This window comes from Elephas maximus, chromosome 5 (assembly GCF_024166365.1).
Source record: "Elephas maximus indicus isolate mEleMax1 chromosome 5, mEleMax1 primary haplotype, whole genome shotgun sequence".
Lineage (NCBI taxonomy): Eukaryota > Metazoa > Chordata > Mammalia > Proboscidea > Elephantidae > Elephas > Elephas maximus.
The window spans coordinates 110,032,174-110,050,748 of NC_064823.1; the positions used below are offsets into that span (position 1 = coordinate 110,032,174).

Here is an 18,575-nt window from a genome sequence, read left to right on the forward strand (position 1 = left end):
CCCACTTACCTCATCCTTCTTGTGACCCCGCCCCATTCCAACCCCACCCCTACACACACACTCCAGCCTCACTAGCCTCAATTTTCCTCTAACACATTGCACACTCCTGCCCTCGGGGCTTTTGCACTGGCTAGGTTGTATGCTTTCACCATATCTGTTCAATCTGTATGCTGAGCAAATAATCTGAGAAGCTGGACCAATAAGTAACATCAGGATAAACAGAAAAGATTGAAGTTGTCAAGGATTTCATTTTACTTGGATCCACAATCAATGCATATGAAAGCAGCAGTCAAGAAATCAAAAGATGCATTGCATTAGACAAATCTGCTGTGAAAGACCTCTTTAATGTGTTGAAAAGCAAAGATGTCATCTTGAAGACTAAGGTGCACCTGACCCAAGCCATGGTGTTTTCAATCGCCTCATATGAATGTAAACCCTGGTGGCATAGTGGTTAAGAGCTATGGCTGCTAACTAAAAGGTTGGCAGTTGGAATCCAACAGCTGTTCCTTGGAAACTGTACGAGGCAATTCTACGCTGTCCTATGGTGTCACTATGAGTCAGAAATAACTCGATGGCAACAGGTTTGGTTTTTTTTGGTCATATGCATGTGAAAGCTGGACGATGAATAAGGAAGACCAAGCACCAGCGGAAAAAAGAGGAAGACCCTCAAAGAGATGGACTGACGCAGTGGCTGCAACAATAGACTCAAGCATAACAGCAATTGTAAGGATGGCACAGGACCAGGCAGTGTCTCCTCATGTTGTACATAGGGTTGCTATGAGTCGGAACCGACTCAACAGCACCTAACAACAACAGTTCCTCTACCTGGAAGGGTCTTCTCCTAGATAACCTCATGGCCCACTCCTTCAAATCTTGACCCAAATGATCGTGTTCTTGGTAAGATTTATCCAACTCCATATTTACAAATGCACCCCCACCTCCATATTCCTAATGCTTCTTACCCTGCTCTATTTTTTCTGACAGCACTCCTCACTTTCTAAAACACAATATCATAAAATTATGTTTATTGTCCATTCTCCTTCCTCCAGGGTAGAGATGCTTGACTGCTTTGTTTACAGCGATACTCCCGGTGCCTAGCATGTATACCACGCCTGATCAATAATTGTTGAATGACAAACAGGGATTGTACACCAAGAGAACATGAAGGTTTGATTTTACTGGACTGCTACTCTTTGGTCCCCACCGGACCCTGTGATCCTATATCATTCCTAGAAGGCAACTATTTCTTTCATAAATGCAGACCCACGCATCTTAGAAGATTACTTAGAGGATGATCAGGAGTACGTGAGTGGTGCAAACGGTTAAGTGCTCAGCTACTAACTGAAAGGTTGGTGATTAGAATCCAACCACAGGTGCTGTGGAGGAAAGGCCTGGTGATCTGTTTCCAGAAGATCACAGCCACCGAGACCCCTGTGGAGTGGACTGCAGTTCTATTCTGCAATCCATAGGATGGCCATGAGTTGGAATCGACTGACAGCAACTGCTTTTTTTTTTTTTTTAAGCAGTGATCAGATCAATCACCAGCCCCTGTCCTCAGGCTGGAAATACCAAGACACCTCTGATGAGCTGCTCTGTATGGATGAGGGACTAAAGCCCTGAGAATTTCATCCTAGAAGCCTACACCAGAGTTCCCAGCACTGCCCCAGGTGGGTAGTTAAAGGCCTCAGATCAAATATCTCCTAACAGATTCTGTACTACCAGGAGGAGCCTCTGGGAGTTTTAGGGTAGGTCTTCAGATTGCAGCATGGTCCCTCCGCTGAAGATGTGGAGGGACCTGCGTCTCAATCCACTGTCAACATGATCTGGACCCCCTTACATCTCTCCCCTCCCTTCCTACTTCACTCCACTCCAGCCACACTGGCCCCCTTGCTAATTCTCAAAAATATTAATCACACTCCTTTTGGAAGCTTTTGTACTTGCTGTCCCTCTGCCTGGCACGGTCTTCCCCAAGATACGAACGACTCTCTCATTTCATCCAGGCTGCTGCCCAGACATCACTCCATCAGAAGGGCCTAGTCTGCACACCCTGTGTAACATACCACAGCTTTATTCATGTCTTCGTCACACTTACCACCACCTGTCAAATTTTAGAATTTATTTGCTGATTTTCCATTTCCTTCTGTTGCAATGTAAGCTCTGTGATAACAAAGGATTTTGTTTTGTTCCTGTTATATCCCCACTAAGACAGTGTCTGGCCCATAATAAGTATTTAATAAGTACTCATCAAATGAATGAATGAACAGTTATTCCTTCTTAAATCACTAAGCCACGCCTTAAAAAAAACTGTTAAACTGCATAACCAGCCAAATCAGTGTTTATAAAAAACTAACAAAATAAATTGCTTTCGCAAAAATTTTCCTTCTAGGGTAGACCCAGAAGATCACAGTAAGAATAGATTAAAAAGAAATCAAACATCTGTGCTCACCTGATCAGCCCTCGATACATAATGTATTCACACCATCTGTCATGATCTGTGCTGTCGATATCCTAATAAAGGGCATGGGAGAGAATGCTTAAAGCATAAAAAGCAATCTTCGATTCTGAATTGCCAAGAAAACGCGTGAGCTACCATGATAAATGAGCATGCTGTTTTGTCTGCCTGGCTCCTACTCATCTTTTAAAGTTCATTAGACAGATATTTATTCAGCACCTGCTAAGTGTCAATCTAGCTACTGTACTACCCACCCACCCACTGCTGTCAAGTTAATTCTGACTCATAGTGACCCCACAGGGTTTATAAGGCTCTAAATCTCTACGGAAGCAGACTGCCACAACTTCCTCCTGCGGAGCCACTGGTGGTTTAGAACTGGTGGCCTTTCGATTACCAGTCGATTGCTTTAACCACTGCACCATCAGGGCTCCTTAGCTACTGTAGATGCTAGGAATACAAAGATGAAGGTGGTCTAAAGAGGGAGTTGGGCAGGAAATCACTGATTACAATACAGTTCCTGGCTCCCTGCAGCTTTCCGAGACCTTCACCGTAAGCAGAATTTACCGTCTCTTCATTTGTCACCCTATGTAGTACTTTTTGCACAGCAGCTATGCCATTCTGCGACAGTGATTTGTTCATATATGTCTCCACCTGCCCTTCCTGAGCAGAAGGACTCTTCATCACTTTTGTCTCTCTGATACTTAGCATGAAGCCTGCTGTTCAGCAGGCACTCAATATGTGTTCGTTAAATCGAATCATGGAAATAAACACATTTTGGGAGAAATCACGAGCGTTTTTGATGTTGAAAGCTTGAGCCCAGGGTTATTTTTCATCACAGAAGCAGAAGAGAAATACATTGTTTTTTCCCTATAATGTGTTAGGAAAAAATAGGAAGCTGTTATATTGAAGGAAGAAGTCTCCATTTTTCTCTTAAACAAAAAAAACTATAAATAAAAATATACCTGACTTTTTGCTATTCCTGAATTTTACTAAGAAATGTAATTAAGAATATATTTTTAAATCACTGAAAGAATACATAATTTACTTATCTCCTAATTTTTTTTTCCTTAAGCTTGGTGGTGAACACATGAATGACTGTTACATGAACTTTTATTGTCATTTATATTACACACATATTAATGTACATTTCCAAACATGTAAAAACTGTAATGAGTTTTAAAAATTTAGAAGATTGTGAAGAACATCAATAAATAAAAGAAGTATGGTTCTGGTCTGCTTTAGGAAGAGATAAGCAGTAAGTCACTCAGCTATCTATACTGGGAGTAATAAACTATGAAGCTGTTTTAAGACTACAGAATTTAAATACTCATTTTTTAAAGAGAAAAATCTGTTCATCCAAGCATTTTTGACTTAAATGCCTCTCCACATGCAAAAACTTAATAGAAAAAGCTGTATGGGAATCCGTTGCCAATCCTGTTACGGCTTCTGACAGTGATAGTGGAAAACAACAGAGGATTAAATAAAAATCAAATAAAATTTGTCCTGCCCAACACCATGTATTTCCCTCACAGACACAGATGCACACTCACAACCATGCTGTGCACACACACACATACACATACAATGTAAGAATGTTGTCCTTTATTAGGATGACTTTTTCCTCAGGCTTGCTAAATCTCATTTTGTCTAACATTCTTTCATAACTTATAAACCATGTACTTACACACACATTTGTCTTGTTGGATTTTATACAGGCAGCCAGACAGACATAAGACATACATGTAGCTACCACTTAGTGGGTGCATTCCATATATGAGGGTTTTGTATACATTATATTTCCTCTTCACAACAACACAGTGATGGAAGAGATATTACATTACCATGTTACATGTGTGGAGATTGAGCCCCAGAAAGGTTAAGCAGCTTGTCCCAAGGTCACACAGCTGAAAAACGCAGCCCTGGCTAGGTTAGTGAAAGATGAGAGACCAGTGGAGAGAAAGGCTCAGCCAACAGCGAGCACTAAGGCCCCAGACGTGTGAGTGGGGCCATCTTAGACCCTCCAACAAAAGCCAAGCCACCAGCTCATTGTATAAGTGAACCCAGGAAAGACCAGAGAATTGCCAAGTCAACCCACTAAATCATGAGAAATAATAAACTGATGTTGTTTTAAGCCACTGAATTTTGAGGTGATTTCTAACACAGTGAAAAATAACCGATGTCGTCTCTATGACTCCACACTCTCCAGGTTTTCCTCTTACTTTTCTAATTGTCCTTAATCTCTTTCTTGAGGTAATTTCCCTTTTCTTCCCTCACCCACCACCCCATGATCCCCAAACCAAATCACTATTGTTGGGTCGATTCAGACTCATAGCAATCCTATAGGGTTTCCAAGGCCGTAAACTTTACGGAAGCATACTGCCACATCTTTCTCCTGCAGAGTGGCTGATGGGTTCAAACCATTGACCTTCTGGTTAGCAGCTGAGCTCTTAACCACTGTGCCACTAGGGCTCTCTCATGATAGCTGCATTGAACATGGCTTTATTGGGTTTTCTTTGATCTTCTTTTATTTTTTTTAATTTTTATTGTGCTTTAAGTGAAAGTTAAACCTATAGCCATCAAGTCAATTCCAACTCATAGTAACCCTAAAGGACAGAATAGAACCGCCCCATAGGGTTTCCAAGGAGCACCTGGTAGATTCAAACTGCCAACCTTTTGGTTAGCAGCTGTAGCTCTTAACCACTACACTACCAGGGTTTCCATGGTTGGCAGTTTGAACCTACCAGCCACTCCTTGGAAACCCTATGGGGCAATTCTACTCCATCCTACAGGGTCGCTGTGAGTCAGAATCGACTTGACAGCAACAGGGTACAGGTAAGTGAAAATTATAAATCAAGTCTGTCTCTCATACAAAAATTTATACACACCTTGTTTTTTTTTTTGCTATATACTCCTAGTTGCTCTCCCCCTAATGAGACAGCACACTCCTTCTTTCCTCTCTCTATTTTTGTGTCCATTTGGCCAGCTTTTAACTCCCTCTGCCCACTCATCTCCCCTCCAGACAGGACCTGCCCACATAGTCTCATGTGTCTACTTGTTTGATCTTTTTGCTCTTCTATAACTTCACAAGCAATCTCATCCACTTCCATGGTTTCAATGATCGCCTATATGCTGGCAACTCCCTAATCTCTATCTCTAGTCCTGATGGTTCTTCTGAATTCCAGACCCATATATCCAGCTGACCATTGGACATCGCCATTAATGTCCCACAGATGTGTCAAACTCAGCCCAAACCTGAGCTCATGATCTCTCTGCAAAACTCTTCTTTCTTTTGTATTCTATAATAGTAAATGTTACCATCATAAACTCTCTGACTAAAGCCCCAAACCAGTAGTCCATGTTGACTCCACTTTCTGCCTACCTACTGTGGCAGAGACTAACTCATGCTCCCCAATATCTTCCCTGTTCTTCTTCCAAAGTTGTAGCATGTTTAGCTGGGTTTGTGGCCATCAAGATTAAAAATTCCATCTTCCTGCTTTCTGTATAGGAAGGTGTGGTCATATGACTACATTCCAGTCAATGAGCTTCCTGGAACTTGCCTTTGGAGATAACCTGCATATGCACATTGCCCCTTCTTTATCCCTTCCTCTATTTTTTTAACTGGAATGTGCCTGCCATTTCCGACCGTGAGGCAAACTTGGAAATGCAGGCCTTGTAAACTGGAGCCACAGACAGAAGGACAGATTCCTGACACTACAGAGTGACTGAATCACTCGCCCAGACTTTTATATATATATATTTAAAAAACTATCTTATTTAAGCCACTGTTACTTTGTATTTTCTGTCACATGCAGAAAACCCTCATCATGCAGTGCTCTCTCCCACCTCTGTCTCTCCAAGCACTTGGTAAATAATATTACGCTCTATGAGTTTAAGTCCTAAGATCAAGTAAGATGGATAAGCTTTTATCACTGCAGATATTAGCTCAAGACATGAAGTCAAAAGCAAAATGAAAAGGACCAAGAAATCTACAGAAGGCTTAACTAAATAGAAGAATTGTATTTCTCGATTTGAGAATGCACTTGGCATTCTAGTGTATGTACCAGTCTCTTGAGGATTTGATTTGCTCATGGTTATGTCCAAGCACACTGACAAATTCAAGAGTTTTAGACTTGAAAAGGTATGATCTAATTCAGTGTCATCTGGTAAGGTCCTGTCTAGCTGATCAGCCTGCCACTCTGTGTGATGTTTCATTTTATCTTTCACTATCATAATTAACTCTCACCATGTGGCAGATTGTATTTTCTAAACATGGCCGCAACAATGTCTCACATCCCATATGCTATTCTTATATTGTGACTTTGATACTCCTCCCATCAAGAGGTGGGTTTTATGTTTCTTCCCATTGAATTTGGACAGGCTTGTTACTATGGCAGAAGAAAACACTATGTTGCTTATAAAGCTAGGCCATACAGCTTCTGCCTGGTTCTCTTGGGGCACTCACTCTTAAAATCCAGCTGCCCTATAGGAGGAAGCCCAAATAGCACATGGAAAGGAATCAAGGTCCCAAGCCCAAAGCCTCATCTGAGCTCCTGGTCAGAAGCCAGGATGAACTTGCCAACTATATAAATCATCTTGAAATTGGATCTTCCAGTCTCCAGTTGAGCCACCTCATTGACATTACATAGATGTGCTATCCCTGCTGTTGTTGGGTGCCATCAGCCATTTTTGACTCATAGTGGCCTCATGTGACAGAGTAGAACTGCCCCACAGGGTTTTCTTGGCTGTAATCTTTATGGAAGCAGATCACTAGTTCTCTCTCCCATGGAACTGCTAGGTGGGTTCAAACTGACAAGCTTTGGGTTAGCAAAAAAGACAAAAAATTTAGCAGCCATGCGTTAATCATTTACTCCACCAGGCCTCTGATAAGCCTGTCCAAATTGTAAATCTGTGAGCAAATAAATGATTGCTATTGTTTTAAGCCAATATGTTCTGTGGTGGTTTGCTCTATAGCAGTAGATAATTAGAACACATATTAAATTGTTGGGTTGGTTTTTTTTTAAGTATGAAAAAGAAGTATTTTACATAAGTCAGAAATCCTACTAAGATTGTGTTACCTTCACGTTGCCATGTTCAATGAGCTGTAGATAATCTCTGGAACCAGGTGCTGAGGTGATATATCCCAGAAATATCACTTGATCAGAGCTATTTTTCAGTAGCTTTGAAACAGCAATAGCCTGAAGTTTCCTGTCCAGGTCATCTCTAAAAAATGCAAAAACGTACCTCTTTATTATATTTGCAAAGCCACTTTTAAAAGTTTTAGGTACCTAAGGGAGCCCTGGTGGTGCAGTGGTTAAGAGTTTGGCTGCTATCCAAAAGGTCGGCAGTTCGACTGCCCCTTATTGGAAACTCTATGGGGTAATTTTACTCTATTCAGTAGGGTCGGTATAAGTTGGAATAGTCTCAATGACAACAGGTTTTTTTTGTTTTGTTTTGTTTTAGGTACCTAAGATGTCAAAGAATACCTTCAAATAATGCACAGAGGCAGACTAATTCCTACTTGGGCAAATGCCTTAATGTTACGAAAATGAACAAGACATTGATACAGAGCTTCAACCCAGTAGGCTGATACACTTTTCACTAAGAACAACATGATCCTTCTCCACAAATCACTTGAAGTTGATTTAAATATCTTTTAAAAGCAGCATTTGTCCAACTTTTCAGCAGAAGAAATTATATCAATAATGCCAGACCTAGTCATTGGCACTGCAGCTAAAAATGCTGGAGTTAAAAAAAAAAAAGGATCTAGAAGCACTGGTAAGGAGAATCCTAACATCCACAGAACACTTCAGCATCATGTAGCCTGCTCAAATTCTTCAACTGAGCTTTCTAAAAGCCTCCCTAACTCTCCTGGCCAAATACTGGCTGATCACGGCACTTTTACTATGCCAACTGCTGTGGAGAGGCATTGGTGGTTCATTGGTAGAATTCTCCCCTTTCACGCAGGAGACATGGACTCGATCCCTGGCCAATGTACCTCAGGCACAGCCACCATCTGTCTGTCAGTGGAGGCTTGTGTGTTGCTATGATGCTGAACAGGTTTCAGCGGAGTTTCCACATAAGAAAGGCTAGGAAGAAAGCCTGGTGATTTACATCCAAAAATCAACCAGTAAAAGCCCTATGGATCACAATGGTCCAATACACGATCAATCACTGATAATACGGATGGCGCAGAAGTGGGCAGCATTTCATTCTGTTGTGCATGAGTTGTGCGTGAGTCGGTGGGCAAACAGACAGCACCTAACAATAATAAAACACAGTGGCAGGTACATTAAGCTTTTGGGGGTTCATAGTCAGTCAATTTGGAGAAAAAAAGGATATCCTATTTGACATGATCCAGCCAGGAAAACTAAAACCATTCTAGGTGTTTGAAGCAAAGTGAGTTTAAACACAGAATTGGTCACCTAGGTGATGACAGAAAGCCAAAAAGAGGCAACCAAAGGTTAGCAACAGCTGGAAACCTGTGCTACTTCTAGGGTTAGAGGGACAATAGGAGAAGGTGATATTATGAGAGGCCAGAAGCCAGCACTGACTGGTGGGAGATGGAGCTATGAAGAAGTTGGCCCAGAAGGAACTGGGACATGTAGGGAGGAGTTGGAGCCACGGAACTGACTCAGCCTCTGCCAGAGACACCAGAGGAAGCAGACAGAAAGAATGAGAAATACCCTGGCTTCTCTCCTCCTCTTGCCCTCTTGACCTTCCACTTGTGTCTCCCATTGGCTAAACCTTCTCAGAATCCAGAAGACAAGGAAGTCTGGGAAATATGGTTCCTTCAATGTATATGTAGCAGAGAAGGAGAACAAGGAATGGGTCCAAGGCAAATAGTTAATAGACCAACATAAAAAACCCATTGCTGTCGAGTCGATTCCAACTCATAGAGGCCCTGCAGGACAGAGCAGAACTGCCCCATAGGGCTTCCAAGGAGCAGCTGGTGGATTTGAACTGCCAACCTTTTGGTTAGCAGCCATAGCTCTTAACCGCTGCACCACCAGGGCTCCATAGACCAACATAGGTATTTTAAAAACACAGCTACCTAAGAAAAAACAGCTAATAAATGAGTGTTAAGGTAAAAAAGAAAAATTCAAAGCAAGATGGAAGGAGATCACAGAGGACTCAAAAGATTAGAGGAAACCTCATGGAGCTAGAATCTGCAGATAGGATTAAGTTTGGATAAGTATGTGTAGACAGCTGAATAATATTAAAAGATGTCTCAAGAACAAACAAGTGAAAGAATGACCAGTTGTTAAACACCTACCGTCTGCCAAGTACTATGCTATTTGATATCGAATTCTCACAATAACTGAGAGGCAAGCACTAGCTGTATTTGTTAAATGAGGTTAAGTCACTCGAGTATGGTTATCCTTCATCTCCCCTGCAGAGATCCACTCTCTGCCCTTCTCTATGCCCGGGGTGGGTGGCCCCTGTAGACTGCACCTTGCAGGCTCCCTTAAATGCTGGTTTCCTATTGGGTTTGGTCAACTGGAGGCACCAGCAGGAGATGAAAAGGTGAGGGGAGAGCAAAATTGGGGCATTTGTTTCCCAGTCCCTCCCTCCTTTAGGGCTGAATCTCTAGCAGTAGTTGCATTCCTCTTGCCAGGCGGCCCCTCTTCCTTGGCTCCAGACCTCACTGGGCCCTAGAAACATTATCTCCTCCGATCGTTCCTTCAGAACTAAGGGTGGTAATGGTTCCTGACTGTTGCCAGCGTTTGAGCGCCTCAACATCTCATTTGTTTGTTTGGCCCTTCCAAACATCTTGGCAAGTAGTCCCTTCATTAGGTCTGCAGTGGATTCTGTTCCTTCTGATACATGGAATCAGGATTCAAATCCAGGTCTTGAGAGTTTCAAAGCCACTGCAACACAGGTAGTGCTTTCATTCAAATATATTCTAGCAATATATTACTGGAAAATAATCTGTGAATTTGATTTTATATTTTTGCAGGAGATAAATGTTATCTAATGATAATAAACAGTATATGTATGTGTGTGAGGACGGGAGAGAGAAACAGAGAGCGATGGCTTTATGTTTTCTTATCTTTTAATATTTGCTCAGCCGAATAACCCTATAATGTGGGTTAGAAAAGATACATTTTATCCCATCTTCAGAAATGAGAGAATTGGAACTCACCCAGCTTACCTTGCGACAAACCCAAAACTAGAACACAGGCCTTCAGGCTACAGGTTCTGTGCTCTTTCCTCTTCATACATGGCACATGTTACAGATTTTTAAAAAATGGCGTCTTTAGAAATGGACAGTGGTAAAGGTCACACAACACTGTAAATGTAATCAATGTCACTGAATTGTACACTTAAAAATGGTTAAAACGGCACGTGTTTTGTTATATATATTTTACCAAAATAATTTATTAAATGATGGGCTCAGTTAATTACATAAAATATTATCCATTTTACATATGGTGTTTACCTACATGACTTCTAAGAAGTGCTGCTATTTCCTACTTTTAATTGCGAAAGAGATGTTTGTGTAGTCAGTAATTTAAAAAATTTGTTGAATCAGCTAGTCACATGTACAAGCAGCTTGTATTTCACTCCTAATATGATTTCACATTTGTATGCCTTAATCACGAGAAAATGAAATCTCTACATATTTATTCACAGTAAGAATTTTTATATCTAGTATTATAGAAAACCAAAGCAAACAAAAATATGCAACAATGGCTTCATAGACTATTCAAGGCACCAACTTTCTTATGTCATTTGTTGAGAAGGCACACAGCACAATGGTCATGGACAGTGTTTCCAAGGAGTAACACAGAGCAGTGGCTCCTTAAGGGCAAAGACTATGTCCACACTGTACCTGGGATGTAGAAGATGTCCAATTTATGTTTGATGAATGGATTGTTGTTTACAATTTCTAATATACCCTATATTAAAAAAAAAGTTGCCACCGAGTCTACTCTGACTCATGGTGACTCCAAGTGTGTCCGAGTAGAACTGTGCTGCACAGGGCTTTCAACAGCTGATTTTTCAGAAGTACCTGGCCTGAACTTTCTTCCGAGGAACCTCTGGGTAGACTCGAACCTCCAACCTTTTGGTTAGCAGTTGAAAATGTAACTGCTGCATTACTCAGGGACTCCACCATACATTTATAGTCTGATTCGGTTTAATAATAATGGCCAGCAGTAATTGAGCACTGTACTGTATTCATATTCTGTCTCATTTAATTCTCACGAGGAGCCTATCAGATAGATAAGATTATTGCTCTTGACTTACAGATGAGGAAACGGAGGATCCAGGAAGTTAAATAAGTTAGTAAAGGATACACTGCTACTGACAGAATTATTCAGACCAGACCGTCTGATTTCCAGGACTCATGCTCTTAACCACTAAACCATACTGCTTCCCTCTCTGGGGCTGCAGCTCCTCAGTAAGTGTTAGCTCTTACTGTTGCTGCTTGTGCCGTCATTTATTATTATTAAATCAAGAGCGTGAGTAAAGCAGCAAGTAAAGGAGATGGTGTAAATCAGAGAGCTTTAACAGAAAGTTAGAAAAGGACATCCTCCCCTCCTCAGAAAAGAGCACATTCCTAGGGCTGTCTTGTTTTCTATTTCAAGTCTATTCTTCACGTTGTAGGGGAGGCTGAGAGAGCTAGAGGGGACGGAAAAAAGGGAAGAAAAACAGACAGAGAGTAGATTCAAGTTTCTTAGGTGCAATTCCAAGTGAGGCCTCGCGAACTGGAGACAATAAAATTAAAAAAAAAAAAAAAGGCTCATAGTGACTTCAAGTGTGTCAGAGCAGAACTTCACTCCACAGGGTTTTCGATGGCTGATCTGTAGGAACCAGATCACCAGGACTTTCTTCTAAGAAGCCTCTGGGTGGACTCGAATTGCTAACCTTTCCGTCAGCAGCCAAATGGTTCCAAGCATTCAGGCTCTAGAGTTTTGGTTTGCCCATTCTCTAGCTGCACTATCTTGGCTGGACAAGTTACTTAACCTCTCTCAGCCTAGTTTCCTTAAAAATCAGGCGCAGACATATTCTGAGATACAGGCAGTTCTTAGGAATGGTGCAGGGAACACACAACACAAGAGAAAATACTTTGGGGGCGGGGAGAAAGAAAGATTGCTTCATGGAAATTAATGTAATGTGTTAATACTATTTCTTGGCATTTGTATAATAATAGATTAGCCAGGGAAACTCACTCGTAATTTCCAAAGTGTGTCACAACAAAATCCACCAGCTTGCCTGCGATGGTAACAGTCAGGGTTATGGCTGGTGCAATCTCGCCCTCTGGTGACGGGAGCAAGTGGTGCTCAGATTTCACAATTGGGTATCTTGACAAAACCATAATCCTGTAAAGAAACGAAAAGAAATATGTGCATCGCTGTTGGTCCCACCATGTCATGCAGACAGGACTAAGCAAATGCCTTAAAAAGGGATGCACCACACTACAAACATCCCACTGAGGGAAATTAAAAGCAATAATGTCACACAGTATAACGACAGGGAACTGCCCAGAATTCAAACCGGATGCAGAAGTGGATGTGGAACGAGGGATATCATTGCTGATGTCAGATGGATGCTGGCTAAAAGCAGAGAATACCAGAAAGATGTTTACCTCTGTTTTATTGACTATGCAAAGGCATTCGACTGTGTGGAACTTAACAAGTTACTGATAACCTTTTGAAGAATGGAAATTCCAGAACACTTAATTGTGCTCATGAAGAACCTTTACATAGCTCAAGGGGCAGTCGTTCAAACAGAACAAGGGGATACTGACCGGTTTAAAGTCAGGAATGCTGTGCGCCAGGGCTGTATCCTGTCACCATACTTATTCAATCTGTATATTGAGCAAATAATCCAAGAAGCTGGACTATATGAAGAAGAACAGGGCATCAAGACTGAAGGAAGGCTCATTAACAACCTGCATTATGCAGATGACACAACCTCGCTAGCTGAAAGTGAAGAGGCCCTGAAGCACTCACTGATGAAGATCAAAGAGTAAAGCCTTCACTATGGATTACACCTCAGCAGAAAGAAAACAAAAATCCTCACAACTGGACCAATAAACAACATCAAGATAAATGGAGAAAAGACTGAAGTTGTCAAGGATTTCATTTTACTTGGATCCAAAATCAACACCCCCAGACGTAGCAGTCAAGAACTCAAACAAAACATTGCACTGGGCAAATCTACTGCAAAAGACCTCTTTAAAGTGTTAAAAAACAAAGATGTCACCTTGAAGACTAAGGTGCACCTGACCCATGCCTTGGTGTTTTCAATCGTCTCATATGCATGCAAAAGCTGGACAATGAATAAGGAAAACCAAAGAAGAACTGACGCCTTTGAATTATGGTGTTGCCAAAGAATACTGAATACACAATAGGCTGCAAAAAGAATGAACAAATCTGTCTCGGAAGAAGTACTGCCAGAATGCTCCTTGGAAGCAAGATGGCAAGACTTCTTCTCACATAATTTGGACATGTTATCAGGAGAGTCCAGTCATCATGCAGGACATCATGCTTGGTAAAGTAGAGGATCAGCGAAAAAGAGGAAGACCCTCAACAGGATGGATTAATACAGTGGCTGCAACAACGGGCTCAAGCATAACACTGATGGTGAGGATGACGCAAGACTAGGCAGTGTTTCTCTCTGTTGTACATAGGGTCACTATGAGTCAGAACCAACTCAACGGCACCTAACAACAAAATGTGAAGCAGAATTGTATCGCATAGAGAGTGAAAGTCAGCTTGTCAGTTCACTGCATCACTGTGACATAGAAACTCTTTCTATGACAATAAGCACAATGGCTATCAATTCTGTTTTAATGAGTCCTAAGGAGCCCTGGTGACCCAGTGGTTAAAGCTCAGCTGCTAACCAAAAGGTCGGCAGTTCAAATCCACCAGGCATTCCCTGGAAACCCTATGGGGCAGGTCTCCTCTGTCCTATAGGGTTCCTATGAGTTGGAATCAACTGCATGGCAATGAATTTTGTTGTTGTTGTTTTAATCGTGCTTTAAGTGAAAGTTTACAGTTCAAGTTAGTTTCTCATGCAAAAATTTATACACAGATTGTTATGTGACCTTAGTTGCTCTCCGTATAAGGTGGCAGCATACTCCTCCTTTACACCCTGGATTTCCCGTGTCCATTCAACAAGCTCCTGTCCCTTTTTGCCTTCTCATCTTGCCTCCGGACAGGAGCTATGAATTTAGTCATGTATCTACTTGAGCTAAGAAGCACTCTCTTCATGAGTATCATTTTATGTCTTATAATCCAGTCTAATCTTTGTCTGAAGAGTTGGCTTTGGGAATGGTTTCAGTTCTGGGCTAACAGAGAGTTCGGGGGCCATGTCTTCTGGGGTCCCTCCAGACTTAGTCAGACCATCAAGTCTGGTCTTTTTACTAGAATTTGAGTTCTGCACCCCACTTTTCTCCTGTTCCATCAGGCACTCTCTGTTGTGTTCCCTGTCAGGGTGGTCATTGGTGGTAGCCAGGTACCATCTAGTTCTTCGGGACTCAGGTTGATGGAGTCTCTGGTTTATGTGGCCCTTTCTGCTTCTTGGGCTAATATTTTCCTTGTGTCTTTGGTGTTCTTCATTTTCCTTTGCTCCAGGTGGGTTGGGACCAATTGATGTATCTTATACGGCCACTTGCTAGCTTTTAAGACCCCAGACGCCACTTACCAAAATGGGATGAAGAACATTTTGTTTAATAAACTTTGTTAAGCCAGTTGACCTAGAGGTCCCCCAAAACCATGGTCCCCAGACCCCCACCCCTGCTACTCTCTCCCTCGAAGAGTTTAGTTGTACTCAGGACACTTCCTAGCTTTTGGTTTAGTCCAGTCATGCTGACTTCCCCTGTATTGTGTGTTGTCCTTCCCTTCACCTAATTCTTATCTACTATCCAGGAATTGATGGAATATCAATTGAAATGTTTCAACAAATGGATGTAGCACTGGAGGTGCTCACTCATCCATGCCAAGAAATATAGAAGACAGCTACTTAGCCAACTGGCTGGAAACGATCCATATTTATGCCTATTCCCAAGAAAGGTGATCCAACCGAATGCGGAAATTATAGAACATCATTAATAGTACACGCAAGCAAAATTTTGCCGAACATCATTCAAAAACGGCTGCAGCAGTGATATCGACAGGGAATTGCCAGAAATTCAGGACGGTTTCAGAAGAGGACGTGGAACCAGGGATATCATTGCTGATGTCAGATGGATCCTGGCTGAAAGCAGAGAATACCAGAAGGATATTTATCTGTGTTTTATTGACTATGCAAAGGCATTCAACACAAATTACAATAACACTGTGAAGAATGGGAATTCCAGAACACTTAATTGTGCTCATGAGGAACTTTTACATAGATCAAGGGGCGGTTGTTCGGACAGAACAAGGGGATACTGATTGGTTTAAGGTCAGGAAAGATGTGCGTCAGGGTTGTATTGTTTCACCCTACTTACTCAAGCTGTATGCTGAGCAAATAATCCAAGAAGCTGGACTATATGAAGAAGAACGGGGCTTCAGGATTGGAGGAAGGCTCATTAACAACCTGCGTTATGCAGATGACACAACCTTGCTGGCTGAAAGTGAAGAGGACTTGAACCACTTACTAATGAACATGAAAGACCACAGCCTTCAGTACAGACTGCACCTCAACACAAATAAAACAAAAATCCTTACAGCTGGCCCAGTAAGGAACATCATGATAAACAGAGAAAACATTGAAGTTGTCAAGGATTTCATTTTACTTGGATCCACAATCAACACCCGTGGAAGGAGCAGTTAAGAAATCAAACACCACATTGCATTGGATAAATCTGCTGCAAAGGACCTCTTTAAAGTGTTAAAAAGCAAAGATGTCACCTTGAAGACGAAGGTCGCCTGACCCAAGCCATGGTATTTTCAATCGCATCATATGCATGTGAAAACTGGACAATGAATAAGGGAGATGGAAGAAGAACTGACACCTTTGAATTGTGGTGTTAGCGAAGAATATTGAACATACCATAGACTGCCAAAAGAATGAACAAATCTGTCTTGGAAGAAGTGCAACCAGAATGCTCCTTAGAAGCAAGGATGGCGAGACTGTGTCTTCCATACTTTGGACACGTTGTCAGGAGGGATCAGTCCCTGGAGAAGGACATCATGCTTGGTCAAGTCCAGGGTCAGCAGAAAATAGGAAGATCCTCAGCGAGATGGAGTGACACAGTGGCTGCAACAATGGGCTCAAGCATAACAATAACTGTAAGGATGGCACAGGTCTGGGCAGTGTTTCATTCTGTCGTGCATAGGGTCACTATGAGTCAGAACCGACCCAATGGCACCTAAGAACAACAACAACGTCTAGTTAGTGAATACTCCTCTTCCTCCCTGCCCCCAACCCTCATAACCATGCAAGAATGTTTTCTTCTGTGTTTAAACCTTTTCTTGAGTTCTTGTAATAGTGGTCTCATATAATATCTGCCCTTTTGCAACTAATTTCTCTCAGCATAATGCCTTCCAGATTCATCCATGTTACGAGATTGTTCTTTATCATTGTGTAGTATTCCATTATGTGAATATACCATAATTTGTTATTCATCCATCCATTGATGGACACCTTGATTGTTTCCATCTTTTTTCTATTGTGAACAGTGTTGCAATGAATATGGGTGTACATATATCTATTCATGTGACTGTTCTTATTTCTCTAGGATATATTCCAAAGAGTGGAATTGCTAGATCGTATGGTACTTCTATTTCTAGCTTTTTAAGGAAGCCCCAAATCGAATTCCAAAGTGGCTGTACCATTTTACATTTCACCAGCAGTGTATAAGTGTTCCAGTCTCTCCACAACCTCTCCAACATTTATTATTTTGTGTTTTTTGGATTTTGGATTTTGTTGGGGTGAGATGGTATCTCCTTGTAGTTTCGATTTACATTTCTCTAATAGCTACTGATCATGAGCATTTCCTCATGTATCTGGTAATGCCTGAATGTCTTCTTTGGCGAAGTGCCTGTTACCCTTTGACCATTTTTTAATTGGGTTATTTGGCTTTTTGTTATTGAGGTTTTGCAGTATCTTGTAGAGTTTACAGATTAGATGCTGACCGGACTCGTCATAGCCAAAACTTTTTTCCCAGTCTATAAACTGGCTTTTTACTCTTTTGGTGAAGTCTTTTGATGAGCATAAGTATTTGATTTTTAGGAGTTCCCAGTTACCTAGTGTCTCTTCTCTTGTGCATTGTTAGTTATGGGCTGTATTTTGTTTATGCCATGTATTAGAGCTCCTAGCATTGTCCCTTATTTTCCTGTCATGATTTTTACTGTTTTAGATTTTATATGTAAGTCTTTGATCCATTTTGAGTTAGTTTTTGTTCATGGTGTGAGGTATGGTTCTTGTTTCATTTTTTTGCAGATGGATATCCAGTTATGCCAGCATAGTTTGTTAAAGAGACAGTCTTTTCTCCAAATAAAGGACTTTGGGTCTTTGTCAAATATCAGCTGCTCCTATGTGGATAAATTTATGTCTGGATTCTCAATTCTGTTCCACTGGTCTACGTATCTGTTGTTGTGCCAGTACCATGCTGTTTTGACTACCATGGCAGTGTAATAGGTTCTAAAATCAGGTAGTGTGAGGCCTCCCACTTTGTTCTTCTTCAGTATTGCTTTACTTATCCAGGGCCTCTTCCCTTTCCCTATGAAGTTGGTGATTTGTTTCTCCATCTCATTAAAAAATAGCATTGGAATTTGGATCGGGATTGCACTGTATCTGTAGATTGCTTTGGGTAGAACAGACATTTTCACAATGTCAAGTCTTCCAATCCATAAGCAAGGTATGTTTTTCCACTTAGGTAGGTCTCTTTTGGTTTCTTGCAGTAGCATCTTGTGGTTTTCTTTGTATAGGTCTTTCATATCTCTAGATTTATTCCTAAGTATTTTATCTTCTTGGGGGCTACTGTAAAGGGTATTGATTTGGTGATTTCCTCTTTGAAGTTCTCTTTGTTGATGTAGAGGAATCCAACTGATTTTCGTATGTTTATTTTGTATCCTGATACTCTGCTGAACTTTTCTATTAGTTCCAGTAGTTTTCTTGTGGATTCTTTGGGGATTTCATATTATCTGCAAATACAGATACTTTTACTTCTTCCTTACCAATTTGG

The 18,575-nt window shown here is 41.3% G+C and overlaps 1 protein-coding gene across 1 annotated transcript in view; it reads right to left on the reverse strand.

The window, feature by feature from the left end:
* The window catches only part of CWH43 (cell wall biogenesis 43 C-terminal homolog), a 79,419-nt gene that overhangs the window by 8,506 nt on the left and 52,338 nt on the right, over positions 1–18,575 (reverse strand). Inside the window, exons 12-14 of the mRNA XM_049886261.1 lie at positions 12,628–12,777; positions 7,528–7,672; positions 2,447–2,508 (exon numbers count right to left, since the gene is read on the reverse strand). Of these exons, the coding sequence (XP_049742218.1) occupies positions 2,447–2,508; positions 7,528–7,672; positions 12,628–12,777 (357 nt within the window). The remainder of the gene's footprint in view (positions 1–2,446; positions 2,509–7,527; positions 7,673–12,627; positions 12,778–18,575) is intronic.